General features: G+C 39.5%; 1 protein-coding gene across 2 annotated transcripts in view; it reads left to right on the top strand.

Annotated features, from left to right (window-relative positions):
• Positions 1-14503, top strand: part of KAT2B (lysine acetyltransferase 2B) — a 115658-nt gene that overhangs the window by 61948 nt on the left and 39207 nt on the right. For both annotated transcript variants that reach the window (XM_024245200.3, XM_024245201.3), the window contains exon 6: positions 9261-9452. In XM_024245200.3, coding sequence (XP_024100968.1) covers positions 9261-9452 — 192 coding nt within the window. The remainder of the gene's footprint in view (positions 1-9260; positions 9453-14503) is intronic.

The raw sequence follows: 14503 nt of genomic DNA, 5'->3' as shown, positions 1-14503 counted from the left end.
CAGAACTGTGATGGAAGTGATATCATTATACATATTATCTTCCAGGTTTTGTCCTTTTAAATAACATTTTACATTAGTTATAATGAAAGAAAATGTAGAATTTTGTAGCCGTTATGTCTCTTCACTTAACATCATATCAAACATTTCACAGATTACATTATAGTCCATTGAGTTGATTTACCATAATTTACCTAACCATTTCTCTATTGCTGGACATTCAAACTCTGCAGATAGTCTTGGATTGAACATATATTTTCTTCTAAAGTGAAAATTTATTTTTATTGCTTATTACTTGCAGAATAACAGAATTGGTTTTACAAATCTTAAACTTGTACCATACAAAATATAATGACCTACATTTATTTTCATCTGTAGGAATGTGACTTGGGTCATCCATTCTTTTCAACTTTTTTATAACTTTTCTCTGTTTATATTTCAGAGGCACATCAAGCTTGCATCAGGGGATATTAGGGAGCTTTAGTGCCTATTTTTTTCCTGATTTAAAGTGGGCAGTAGTATCTTTTGATAGCCTGTCAAGACCTCTTGTGCCCAGGTTATTTTCTGTAACAGCAGATAACATGGAAGAATTGTATAATTTAAAATAAGCTTTGCTCTCTGACATTGACCTAATTTCATGTGTAACACACCCTTTTCCTCTCTTTCTCTTCACTTTTGCAATATATGCAATTTCAGTTATAAAGTATTTTCTCCTTAGTAATTGATATTTATAGGAATTGCAGATTTCTTCAAAATAAGTTTTTAAATTTTATCTTTATTTCTGTATCTTTCATTTGAGGATTTTACATTAACAATAGTTCTATATTATTGAAACTCTGCTATATTATTGAAACTCTTGTTTATAATAAGAGTTGAGATGATAAGTCTCTCAAAAATATGTATTTTTTAATCCTGTCTGTGAACAATTGACAAAACTGAATATTTGTCAAAGCCAGGGCCCTGAATGCATTTGCAACTTTTGACAGAGAAAATAATTGTTTCATCAAGAAAAAGGAGAATTAATTGTGAAGCAGCTTGGGAGACATTAGTATATTTTGTTTTATTTTTATTTTTATTTTTTTTAGAGATGGTGTCTCATTCTATATCCTGGGCTGGAGTGCAGTGGCATGATCATAGCTCACTGTAGCCTCAACCTCCTAGACTCAAGCAATTCATGTATCTCAGCTTCCTGAGTAGCTGGGACTACAGGCACATGCCATGATGCCTGGCTATTTGTTTATTTTTTATAGAGATAGGGTCTCACTATGTTGCCCAGGCTGGTCTCAAACTCCTGACCTCAAGCAATCCTCCCACCTTGGCCTCCCAAAGTGCTGAGATTACATGTGTGAGTCACTGTGCCCAGCTATGATATTTTAGAAAACAGAAGAAAAATGCAAGGCAGCCTTTGAGAATTACTAAGAAATTGGTGGCACTTATGAATTTATGAATACTTAAGAAGTAGTAAAAATGGAAATTGGTTTGGATGAGTGCTGGGTTTGAATGGTGTGGGTCCATCTCTCCCTTGTTACATGAGCTTTAGACCAGTCTCTGGTCTAAAGAGACTTTTGGTTTCTTTCTCTGTCCAAGTGTCATGAGTTTTGTGAGTATTCCATGGGTGGTTTGTATGTAGTTTCTGACACACAGAACAGGTGCTGGGAAGATGCTCATCATCATTTTCCTCCCATGCACATTGTTCTCTAAAACTCAGGCACTGCCAGTGTGGAGCTATTAAGCTAAAGCCTTAAATGTATAATTGAGTGAGTGTGTAATTATTTGAATATCGCTTTAGAAATTAAGATAGCAGGGAATAGAAAAACAGCAAAAGAGTCCTTTATAGCCCAGCCTCATGAGCCAACAGCTGAAGGCAAAAAGTGGAGTCAGACAATGGGAAAGAGAAACTTGCTCTTCTCAGCAAGTTTCTGAAATGAAATGAATATGCCCTGATGAGTTCTGAAACCTGCTGATTTCTAGGTGAAATGTAGACCAAGAGCCCCTGTTAATAATAAATAAGGAAATGAAGGTAGATGACACCAACCTCCCCCACGTCCCCAGCATCATGTCATGTTGATGAGGAAAGGGAAGTAGAGAGGAACAACCTGTGAAAATTAGGAGAATCAATATTCTGAGTAAAACCTCACTGCCATGACCACATGGGGAATTAAAAAAACCACATACCACCACAGCATGATGTCTCACTGATACTGATCTTCTCAAAAATGGGTAATATTACTGGCTGCAGGCACCAGCAGGCTTTATCTTGATGTTGCTGTAAGAGAACCTCAGGACCTATAACGCTGGTTCAGCTTATAACTTATAGCAGTTACTGTAAATATTAGAACAAAGATGTGCTGAAAATGTTTGCAGTATATCAGTCTGAAAATGAAGTTAAACAGGATTCTTTGTGGAAAAGACTGGACTTAGACAATGGTTGTGTTCATTACAGAGCTAACTTGTAAATATTTATTCCATAAAAATTAAAAGCAGACTGAACAGTAGTACTGCTTAAATTACTTCTCTGTTCTGAAGAAAAGAAAAATATAAGTATTCTTTTTTTGTTGTTGTTTTTTGTTTTGAGATGGAGTCTCACTCTGTTGTCCAGGCTGGAGTGCAGTGGCGCGACCTCAGCTCACTGCAACCTCCACCTCCTGAGTTCAGGCGATTTTCCTGCCTTGGCCTCCCGAGTAGCTGGGATTACAAGTGTGTGCCACCATGCCTGGCTAATTTTTGTATTTTTAGTAAAGATGGGGTTTCACCATGTTGGCCAGGCTGGTCTCGAACTCCTGACCTCAGGTGATCTGCCTACCTCATCCTCCTAAAGTGCTGGGATTAAAGGCGTGAGCCACCTTCCTCAACCTAAATATTGTTACATAAGTGTATGTTAACTGTACCTTATATATACTCCCAAGAGCATTGTGGTTATAGAAAAAAATGTGGGCAAATATTTTGAAGTTCCTGAATTTCATGATAGTACACTATTATAATTCCATGAAGAAATAACCTAAAAAGAAAGTGTCAGAGGATTTTGACTTCTTAAAATACAACTGACCAATAGTCTGCTGAAGGAAAGTGGCAAGTAATTAGTCTTAGATTTTGAATTGTGTAGAACTTTTGAAAGTTAAAGCTTACCCCCACACTGGGGAGATGTTTCATAAGAATACAGAATGGCTGGGTGCAGTAGCTGATGCCTGTAATCCCAGCAACTTTGGGAGGCTGAGGCGGGAGGATCGCTTGTGCCCAGGAGTTTGAGCCCAGCCTGGACAACAGAATGAGACTTCATCTCTACAAAAAGAAAAAAAAAAAAAAAAGAACTAGCTGGGTGTGGTGGCATGTGCCTGTGGTGGCGTGTGCCTGTGGTGGCGTGTGCCTGTGGTGGCGTGTGCCTGTGGTCCCAGTGACTCTGGAGGTTGAGGTGGGAGGATTGCTTGAGCCTGGGAGGTCAAGGCTGCATGGAGCCATCCATGATCCTAACACTGCACTCCAGCCTGGGCGACAGAGCATGACCCTGTCTGAAAAAAAAAAGAAAAAAAAAAAAAAGAAGAAGAAGAAAAAGAATACATAGCAAGTTAGCTAGAGCTAACTTGTTTTTGGGAAACAGTGTTATTTAGCCATTCTTCTATGATGTATAGCCTATTGCCATGTATACTGAGCAGTCATTATTAGACATGTAAGTCTAGAACAGATTTATCAGGAAGCATGGAAAGAACACTAGGAAACAGGAGATCTGACTTCTAGTCTGGACTTTAATTAAGTAACTGGGCCTCAGTCCCTGTGAACTAGGGCAGGTCAGTTTATTCCTGAAAACCACAGGATTTTCAGTTCAGCAAGTCAGTAGAATGACATGGTCTTCTGTGTTCACATTTTTAAATTCTGTTCCCAGAAGTTACAAATCATCATGATGATGTGAAAAATCTGGGAGTTATTTGAACAGTCAGAAAATAGCATGCAAATACCATCTTTATTAGACATGTAAAAATGAACAAACTATCATTTTGCTTCTTTTTAGTAGACCTGAAATCAGTCATGTAGGTAAAATCTTTTCCACAGTTACTTCTTCAGAGGAATACATGTGCTCATGCACGTCCGTTTCCTTCTTTCTGTCTCACTATGTGCAATAATAATATCAATCAATTTATTAAAACAACACCGGAAGTACACATACACACACACACACACTCATTCTCTCTCTCTCTCACACACACACACACACACACACATTGACTCAGCCTCATTGTCTTAATCTACTGTGAACTTAACAGATTACAAAATAAGATTAATCTTGGAAGTTAAGAAGAAAAAGCTGAAAAGTATAAATTGAGGTCTATAAAATGACTTTGAGGAAATGAATGGAAGCCCATTATTTGAAAATTTTTACTAGCTAATAACAATCTATGCTGTCTTCTACCCTGGAAAGATTGAATAACCTGTTAAAGCACTTTTGGATAACTTTTTAGGATTTTATGATAATATTTATAACCTATCATCTTTGTATCAGAAATAATGTCAGTCTTAGAGCCTTAGACGTCTGCAGATCTCTCCTCAGATGGAAATGCTGTTTAGACTCTAAATCAGCACTGTCCAGTAGATATATAATATGAGCCAAAAATGCAAGCCAGATATATAATTAAAAATTTTCTAGTAGCTACATATAATATGAATAGATATAAGAAATTATTTTGAATTTTATATGTGTGTGTATATGTATATGTATTTATATTTTGAGACGGAGTCTTGCTGTGTCACCCAGGCTGGGTGCAGTGGTGCAGTCTTGGCTCACTGCAACCTCCACCTCCTGGGTTCAAGCCATTCCCCTGCCTCTGCCTCCCAAGTAGCTGGGATTACAGGCATGCACCACCACAGCTGGCTCGTTTTTGTATTTTTAGTAGAGACGGCGTTTCACCATGTTGGCCAGGCTGATCTCAAACTCCTGACCTTAAGTAATCTGCCCTCCTCGGCCTCCCAAAGTGCTGGGATTACAGGCATGAGCCACCACACCTGGCCAATAATATATATATTTTTTACCCAATATATCAAAAATACCATTTCAGCTGGGTGCGGTGGCTCATGCCAGTAATCCTAGCACTTTGGGGGGCCAAGGCGGGTGGATTGCTTGAGGTCAGGAGTTCAAGACCAGCCTGGCCAACATGGTGAAACCCTGTCTCTATTAAAAATACAAAAATTAGCCAGGCATGGTGGTGGGCACCTGTAAGCCCAGCTACTTGGGAGGCTGGGGCAGGAGAGTTGCTCGAATGGGGAGGTGGAGGTTGCAGTGAGTCGAGATCATGCCATTGCACTCCAGCCTGGGGCACAGAGCAATACTATGTCTCAAAAAAAAAAAAAAAAAAAACCCCACAAAAAAAACCCCACAAAAATATAATTTCACCGTGTAACCATTGTGAAAAATTATTAAGGATGTATACTTACTTTTTTGGTACTGAGTCCTTCAAACCTCCAAATCCAGTGTTTATTTTGCTTTTTCCTTTTTTTTTTTTTTTTTTTGAGTTGGAGTCTCGCTGTTTCCCAGGCTGGAGTGCAGTGGTATGATCTCGGCTCACTGCAACCTTCGCCTCTCAGGTTCAAACGATTCTCCTGCCTCAGCCTGCCAAGTAGCTGGGACTACAGGCGCCTGCCACCATGCCTGGCTAATGTTTATATTTTTTAGTAGAGATGGGGTTTCATCATGTTCCCCAGGCTGGTCTTGAATTCTTGACCTTAGGTAATCCACCTGCCTCAACTTCCCAAAGTCCTGGGATTACAGGTGTGAGCCACTGCACCTGGACAAATCCAGTGTGTATTTTTCACACATCTTAATTCAGTAGCTAAATTTTTAACAATTAAAACTAAATGGAGTCCTACTAGAACAATCAAGTTGTGTTTAATGGGAAAACATTTTACACTGTTTCCATTTAAAAGTAAAATTGAAATTCATTAAATAAAATTAAAAGTTAAACTTCTCAGTCATACTAGCCGCATTTCAAGTGCTCAGTAGTTACCAATGGCTGGTGGCTACTGTATTGGATAGCAGAGACATAGAATCATCCCCATCATCAGTGAAAGCTTTATTGGACAATAAATCTTTAAACCTTTCATTGCAGAAGATTGGACATATTTTGTTATTTTTAAAATTTAGGGTCTGCCTAACAACGTTTTAGTCAGCAATGGACTACATATAATGACAGTAGTCCTTTAAGATTATACCAAAATTTTGCTGTAGCTTTCTATGTTTAGGTATATTTAGATATACAAATACTTACCATTATGTTATAGTTGCTTGTAGTGTTCAGTACAGTAATATGCTGTACAGGTTTGCAGCCTAAGAGCAATAGACTAGACCATAGAGCAGGGGTCCCCAACCCCTGGGCCATGGTCCACCATAGGTCCGTGGCTCATTAGGAACCGGGCTGCACGGTAGGAAGTGAGTGGTGGGTGAGTGAGCATTACAGCCTGAGCTCCACCTCCTGTCAGATCAGTGGTGGCGTTAGATTCTCATAGGAGCCTGAACCCTATTGTGAACTGTGCACGTGAGGGATCTAGGCTGTATATTCTTTCTGAGAGTCTAATGCTTGATGATCTGAGGTGGAACAGTTTCATCTGGAAACCATCCCTTCTACCCCCCAGCCATGGAAAAATTGTCTCTCATGAAACCAATCCCTGGTGCCAAAAAAGTTGGGGACCTCTGCCATAGAGCCTAGGTGCCAAGTGTGTAGTAGGTTCTACCATCTGGGTTTGTGTAGGTACACTCTCCAGTGTTTGCACAATGATAAAATCACCTGACTCATTTCTCAGAATGTATTCCCATTATTAAGCAAGACATGAAAGACATGACCTTATTAAGTCTTACAGATAGTCTTGTGGTTGCCGAAGTCTCACGAAATTGAACTTCTGATTATGAAGATTTGTGACTGTTTAACTCTATATTTACAGTTTCATTACTAGTTATTTGGGATCTGACTTCCCCTCAGCCCCAGACAGATAGATAGATAGATAGATAGATAGATAGATAGATAGATAGCATGTCAGTGTCTCATTCTGTCGCTCTGTCACCCAGGCTGCATTGCAGTGGCACAATCATCGCTCACTGCAGCCTAGAACTCCTAGGTTCAAGCGATCCTACCTCCTCAGCCTCCCAAGTAGCTAGGACTATAGGTATGTGCCAATACATCTGGCTGATTTTTAAACTTTTTGTAGAGATGGGCATCTTACTATGTTGCCCAGGCTGGTCTCGAACTCCTGGGCTCAAGCAATCTTCCTGCTTGGGCCTTCCAAAGCACTGGGATGACTGGTGTAAGCCACTATGCCATGCCTAGCCAGCCCGTTCTTTTAACTTAATTAAGTGGCCACAGACTAACATCTAGCAAACAACTGGCTTTGAAAGCAGTGAATTTCTATATGAAGCACCTTATGAATTACAAAATAAATGCACTTTATAATTTTTTTCTGCTACCAAGATCACTATTTCAGACAAAAGACAACATTAACACTTAAGATACCCATTTCAGTATTGTAAACATAAACAACATTTGGGTGTAAATTATTAAAGGAAAAAAGTTGAGAGAAGAAATAGAAATAGTAGCAGAAATTTTAGGTTAATTTTTAAAGTAAGCAGATGAACTAACACTAATGAAAGCTTTTTCTCCAAAGGTGAACCACTGCCACATCCACCACAATTTCCACCACTAGCACACATACAGGCGAAATATTTTATAATGCAGAATAAGATTAAAAAAAAAAGGAGCATGAATAAATTAATATTATTCCTCTCTTCATTAAAGGGCTCAAAGTTCATCGGGAGCTTTTTGTAGCAGCTTGGGCGCATTAGAGAGCTGTCTCCCGTTTTAAAGGAGAACAGGAAAGCACATAGGGAGGAGAGGTTTGATTTTTGGAAGGCAGTCCTTTCCTAGAAGAGGATGATTTGGGTCTGCTCTCAAGGAAGAAGAATCTGTGGAATAATGCTTTTTGACCTTTTCCTCGTTTGGTGCCACCCTCCATGGCTACCACTGTTATATTTATGTTTTTGGGTCCTGGGAAATTCACATCTTCCACTTCTGGGAGATAAAAAAAAAAAATAGGGTTGGCTGAGTTTGGTAGCTCATGCCTGTAATCACAGCACTTTGGGAAGCCGAGGTGGGTGGATCTCTTTAGTCCAGGAGTTCGAGATGATCCTGGGCAACATGGTGAAACCCCGTCTTTACAAAAAATAAGAAAAAATTAGCCACGTGTGGTGGTGCATGCCTGTGGTCCCAGCTGTTTGGCAGGCTGAGGTAGGAGGGTCACTTGAGCCCAGGAGGTAGAGGTTGCAGTGAGCCGAGATTGTACCGCTGCACTCCAGCCTGGGTGACACAGTGAGACCCTGTCTCAAAAAAAAAAAAAAAGAAAGAAAAAGAGGTTTATTTTTGAATAGACTTTTACTCTCCACTGTATGTTGGCCGAATGCACTTTCTAAATTAGATGACCTGTATTGTCAGTGTACCCTAGAACTGTGGTCACATCTCAAGAAAACTCCTGGCTTCCCTCTGGTCTGGGTCCTCCTCCAGCATTGTGCAGTGATGCTGAGGTGCATTTTTGACTTTGAGTTTGAGTCGTTGAAAAATGTACCTAGGCGACAAATGGTAGAAGCTTAATACTTCCTACATTTTTGACTGAGTTTTAAACAGTCCCGAAGATCGTTATCTTCCCACCAAACCTCCGATAAGTACTGTGTAGGCATTTAAAATAAATCTTACATTTTACTCAAAGGACTAGACGGTTAATTCTGATTCTTTCACAAAAGGGACTTCCTCAGCTTCTCCTTTAATTTTTTCTTTTATTTAAACTACCATTAATGTGCCAGTAACTCCAGTTATACTATGCACTTTATATACAGTATTTCATTTAATGCTCACAAGAACCCAATGAAGTAGGTATTATTGTTGTCCCCATTTTACACGTAAGGAAAGAGAGGCTAAATAGCGTAATCAAATTTTCAAAGTTATGCAGCTAGTTAAGTGGCACAGCTGGAATTTGATCCCAGGGGCTGTTTCATTCCAGGACTCACTGTATGATGCTGCAGAATAAGTTGATTTTAACAGAATTAGACACAAGTGGTGATGTAAGGGTAATCTAATTGCATTCCCAAGTTTCACTAGCTGGCAGGGATATTGTTGCTTGTTATTGCAGGCCTAGTTTTTTTCTGCTATGGTTAATAGTACGAGATAAACATAATTGAATATTTCTGATGACCTGGGGATTTACGGGATATTGATGGTGCTTGACTTCTCTTGTCGCAGGTGGCTGTGTTACTGCAACGTGCCACAGTTCTGCGACAGTCTACCTCGGTATGAAACCACACAGGTGTTTGGGAGAACATTGCTTCGCTCGGTCTTCACTGTTATGAGGCGACAACTCCTGGAACAAGCAAGACAGGAAAAAGATAAACTGCCTCTTGAAAAACGAACTCTAATCCTCACTCATTTCCCAAAGTAAGGGAGAGTTTTTGCTGGTCTTTGTTTGATCCCAGAGCTTGAGGTTGCTAAATACAATGCCAAAGCCTGCATAAATAGCAAGATCGGAAATGATAGAAAAAGCATTCCAAGGGGGAGGGAGAAAAGACCCTCAGTTCCCTTTGTGAATCTTCTTGGGTGTTTTCCAGTCCATTTAGTAGCCTGACTTGGGTTGACTGCCATCATTGCTCCCTTATCCCCTCCTTGTCCTACCTGGGTCATTGTCTCTGACTCACATAGAATGGGGCAGTGCTTTCTTTTGTATATTCAGCGGCCAGGAGGCTCTAGGAGGATGAGGGAGAATGTTTAGGTACATTTTCCAGCCACTCAGAAATGGTGCAAAAGAACTCAAGTGGCTTTTTTTTTTTTCCATTCAATTTCTCCAACTTTTTCTAAGCACTGGTGAACCATCCCTGCCTCAGCTATAGTAGACTTGCCCCGACTCTTTGGAAACTAGACTGCAAAAGCAGGGATGAAGAGGAATAGAGAGCTCCTTCAGCGTGATGAACCTCTATGCTAAATTTCTTGTAGAATAGGCATACTTTGGTGCTCCTTGCTTCTTGCACCTGTCAGAGCTCCAAGGCATAAATGATCATTTAAATATTTTAAAAGGAAGGAAATGCTGCAAAGCAATAGAAAGTTGCAGTGCTGCACCATTGGCCTTGGAAATGCATTTTTAATGCTAAGAACCAAAAATTTAAGCTAAGAGGTTGGATGCTGGTGAGATAGGCCAAGGGTGCAGTTGATGACTTCTCATGGAGCAATAACAGCGAGAAATGAATGAGACAGTTCATTTTGTGGTTGTCATTCCGCCTAGATCAGCGCTTGGTCAGGAAGGTAAAAGGCGTAATTTGAAAAGGCTGGCTAGGTATGATATAGCCTTCCTTCCCCACACCATTCTGTTTGTTTTGGTTTTTTTTGTTTTATTTTATTTTATTATTATTATACTTTAAGTTTTAGGGTACATGTGCACAATGTGCAGGTTAGTTACATATGTATACATGTGCCATGCTGGTGTGCTGCACCCATTAACTCATCATCTAGCATTAGGTATATCTCCTACAGCTATCCCTCCCCGCTCCCCCCAGCTGACAACAGTCCCCAGAGTGTGATGTTCCCCTTCCTGTGTCCATGTGTTCTCATTGTTCAATTCCTACCTATGAGTGAGAATATGCGGTGTTTGGTTTTTTGTCCTTGAGATAGTTTACTGAGAATGATGATTTCCAGTTTTATCCATGTCCCTACAAAGGACATGAGCTTATCATTTTTTATGGCTGCATAGTATTCCATGGTGTATATGTGCCACATTTTCTTAATCCAGTCTATCATTGTTGGACATTTGGGTTGGTTCCAAGTCTTTGCTATTGTGAATAGTGCCACAATAAACATACGTGTGCATGTGTCTTTATAGCAGCATGATTTATAGTCCTTTGGGTATATACCCAGTAATGGGATGGCTGGGTCAAATGGTATTTCTAGTTCTAGATCCCCGAGGAATGGCACACTGACTTCCACAATGGTTGAACTAGTTTACAGTCCCACCAACAGTGTAAAAGTGTTCCTATTTCTCCACATCCTCTCCAGCACCTGTTGTTTCCTGAGTTTTTAATGATTGCCATTCTAACTGGTGTGAGATGGTATCTCATTGTGCTTTTGATTTGCATTTCTCTGATGGCCAGTGATGGTGAGTATCTTTTCATGTGTTTTTTGGCTGCATAAATGTCTTCTTTTGAGAAGTGTCTGTTCATGTCCTTTGCCCACTTTTTGATGGGGTTGTTTGTTTTTTTCTTGTAAATTAGTTTGAGTTCGTTGTAGATTCTGGATATTAGCCCTTTGTCAGATGAGTAGGTTGCGAAAATTTTCTCCCATTTTGTAGGTTGCCTGTTCACTCTGATGGTAGTTTCTTTTGCTGTGCAGAAGCTCTTTAGTTTAATTAGATCCCATTTGTCAATTTTGGCTTTTGTTGCCATTGCTTTTGGTGTTTTAGACATGAAGTCCTTTCCCATGCCTATGTCCTGAATGGTAATGCCTAGGTTTTCTACTAGGGTTTTTATGGTTTCAGGTCTAACATTTAAGTCTTTAATCCATCTTGAATTAATTTTTGTATAAGGTGTAAGGAAGGGATCCAGTTTCAGCTTTCTCCATATGGCTAGCCAGTTTTCCCAGCACCATTTATTAAATAGGGAATCCTTTCAGATCCTGAATCCTTCCATATCTGAATCCTTTCAGATATGTGGCGTTATTTCTGAGGGCTCTGTTCTGTTCCATTGATCTATATCTCTGTTTTGGTACCAGTACCATGCTGTTTTGGTTACCATAGCCTTGTAGTATAGTTTGAAGTCAGGTAGCGTGATGTCTCCGGCTTTGTTCTTTTGGCTTAGGATTGACTTGGCGATGCGGGCTCTTTTTTGGTTCCATATGAACTTTAAAGTAGTTTTTTCCAATTCTGTGAAGAAAGTCATTGGTAGCTTGATGGGGATGGCATTGAATGTATAAATTTACCTTGGGCAGTATGGCCATTTTCATGATATTGATTCTTCCTACCCGTGAGCATGGAATGTTCTTCCATTTGTTTGTGTCCTCTTTTATTTCATTGAGCAGTGGTTTGTAGTTCTCCTTGAAGAGGTCCTTCACGTCCCTTGTAAGTTGGATTCCTAAGTATTTTATTCTCTTTGAAGCAATTGTGAATGGGAGTTCACTCATGATTTGGCTCTCTGTTTGTCTGTTATTGGTGTATAAGAATGCTTGTGATTTTTGTACATTGATTTTGTATCCTGAGACTTTGCTGAAGTTGCTTATCAGCTTAAGGAGATTTTGGGCTGAGACAATGGGGTTTTCTAGATATACAATCATGGCATCTGCAAACAGGGACAATTTGACTTCCTCTTTTCCTAATTGAATACCCTTTATTTCCTTCTCCTGCCTAATTGCCCTGTCCAGAACTTCTAACACTATGTTGAATAGGAGTGGTGAGAGAGGGCATCCCTGTCTTGTGCCAGTTTTCAAAGGGAATGCTTCCAGTTTTTGCCCATTCAGTATGATATTGGCTGTGGGTTTGTCATAGATAGCTCTTATTATTTTGAGATACATCCCATCAATACCTAATTTACTGAGAGTTTTTAGCATGAAGCGTTGTTGAATTTTGTCAAAGGCCTTTTCTGCATCTATTGAGATAATCATGTGGTTTTTGTCTTTGATTCTGTTTATATGCTGGATTACATTTATTGATTTGCATATGTTGAACCAGCCTTGCATCCCAGGGATGAAGCCCACTTGATCATGGTGGATAAGCTTTTTGATGGGCTGCTGGATTCTGTTTGTCAGTATTTTATTGAGGATTTTTGCATCAATGTTCATCAAGGATATTGGTCTAAAATTCTCTTTTTTGGTTTGTCTCTGCCCGGCTTTGGTATCAGGATGATGCTGGCCTCATAAAATGAGTTAGGGAGGATTCCCTCTTTTTCTATTGATTGGAATAGTTTCAGAATAAATGGTACCAGTTCCTCCTTGTACCTCTGGTAGAATTCGGCTGTGAATCCATCTGGTCCTGGACTCTTTTTGGTTGGTAAGCTATTGATTATTGCCACAATTTCAGTTCCTGTTATTGGTCTATTCAGAGATTCAACTTCTTCCTGGTTTAGTCTTGGGAGGGTGTATGTGTCAAGGAATTTATCCATTTCTTCTAGATTTTCTAGTTTATTTGCGTAGAGGTGTTTGTAGTATTCTTTGATGGTAGTTTGTATTTCTGTGGGATCGGTGGTGGTATCCCCTTTATCATTTTTTATTACATCTATTCGATTCTTTTCTCTTTTCTTCTTTATTAGTCTTGCTAGCGGTCTATCAATTTTGTTGATCCTTTCAAAAAGCCAGCTCCTGGATTCATTAATTTTTTGAAGGGTCCCCACACCATTCTGAACTGCTGATGTAGAGAATAGAATTTGAGAGGAAATATTCTTTGATCAAAGATTGATGAAACACTGTTTTGTTTGAGAAACTAGATTATTATTATTCAGATAGTATTATTAGATTACGGAATTTTTGTCTCAGTAAAGATAGAGTTTTAATTCATAACAAGTTAGGTTCAAAACAACAACAATAAAATGGTTTTCTGATAGAAATTGACTGAAGATTCCTTGGCAGTTTAACCCAAATCCTAAACCTTAGATAGATGTCATGGGTAATTCTGATGGGCTTTGGCCAAAACCCAATATTTGCACATGTATTTCAACAACCTGATTGTCAAATTTTTCTTTGGAGAACCAGTACATGAGACTAAGTCATGACATGAACATTTTGTTGTCCTCTGTGGAGGGAGATTCTGAAGCACTTAAACTGCAGTTTGGATGTTGCCCCCAAAATGGGTTATGAAATTAGGGCACACTCATGTATTTCAGTGTCTTTTAACTGATGTAAGCTCCTTTCCTTAGAGATTGAAGCAGTTTTCTTACTTATGTATCCATTACATTTGCCATATAAGCAGCATTTTATGTTTTCAGGTGATAGTTGTCATTCTGTCTCTGAGTTAAGGGACAAAGAAGACTCCTCCCTTCCCAACACCTGTTATGGTATTTAAAGAGAAATTTTAGTTACTTTGCATAATAACTTTTTTTTCCATAACAAATTCATTTTGCTTCTTGCAGATATTTGCTAATTATAAGCGTGTTTTGTTCCCGCAGCCCATAGTTCTGGCATGCTTATGCTAGGAGCTAAAACATCAATGCTGCCTTCTTTTCTTCTCTATTACTAATGGTGGGATAAAACTGCCACCCACTTCTCCTTTTAAATCCCTTTTCACTGAATATGACAACATTTAAGGCTATTGGGGATTTATACGTACAGTTTTGGCAGCAGAACCACACATGTTGAAGCCTGAGGTATTATTTGAGTCTTGGGCACTGTTTCAGAGTGAGAGCTGGGACCGGCTTCCCAGCACCCAGGGAGGTCTCTGCAATTCTCAGATGCGTTTTTAGGGCTTACATTCTTATCTTCCTGTTCTTCATATGTGCTGCCTTTTTTCACTTGGCTTTAAC

The sequence above is a fragment of the Pongo abelii genome, chromosome 2 (assembly GCF_028885655.2).
Source record: "Pongo abelii isolate AG06213 chromosome 2, NHGRI_mPonAbe1-v2.0_pri, whole genome shotgun sequence".
NCBI classification, from domain to species: Eukaryota; Metazoa; Chordata; class Mammalia; order Primates; family Hominidae; genus Pongo; species Pongo abelii.
The sequence above is the reverse complement of the archived record's forward strand: the minus strand, read 5'-3'. Positions and strand labels throughout refer to the sequence as shown.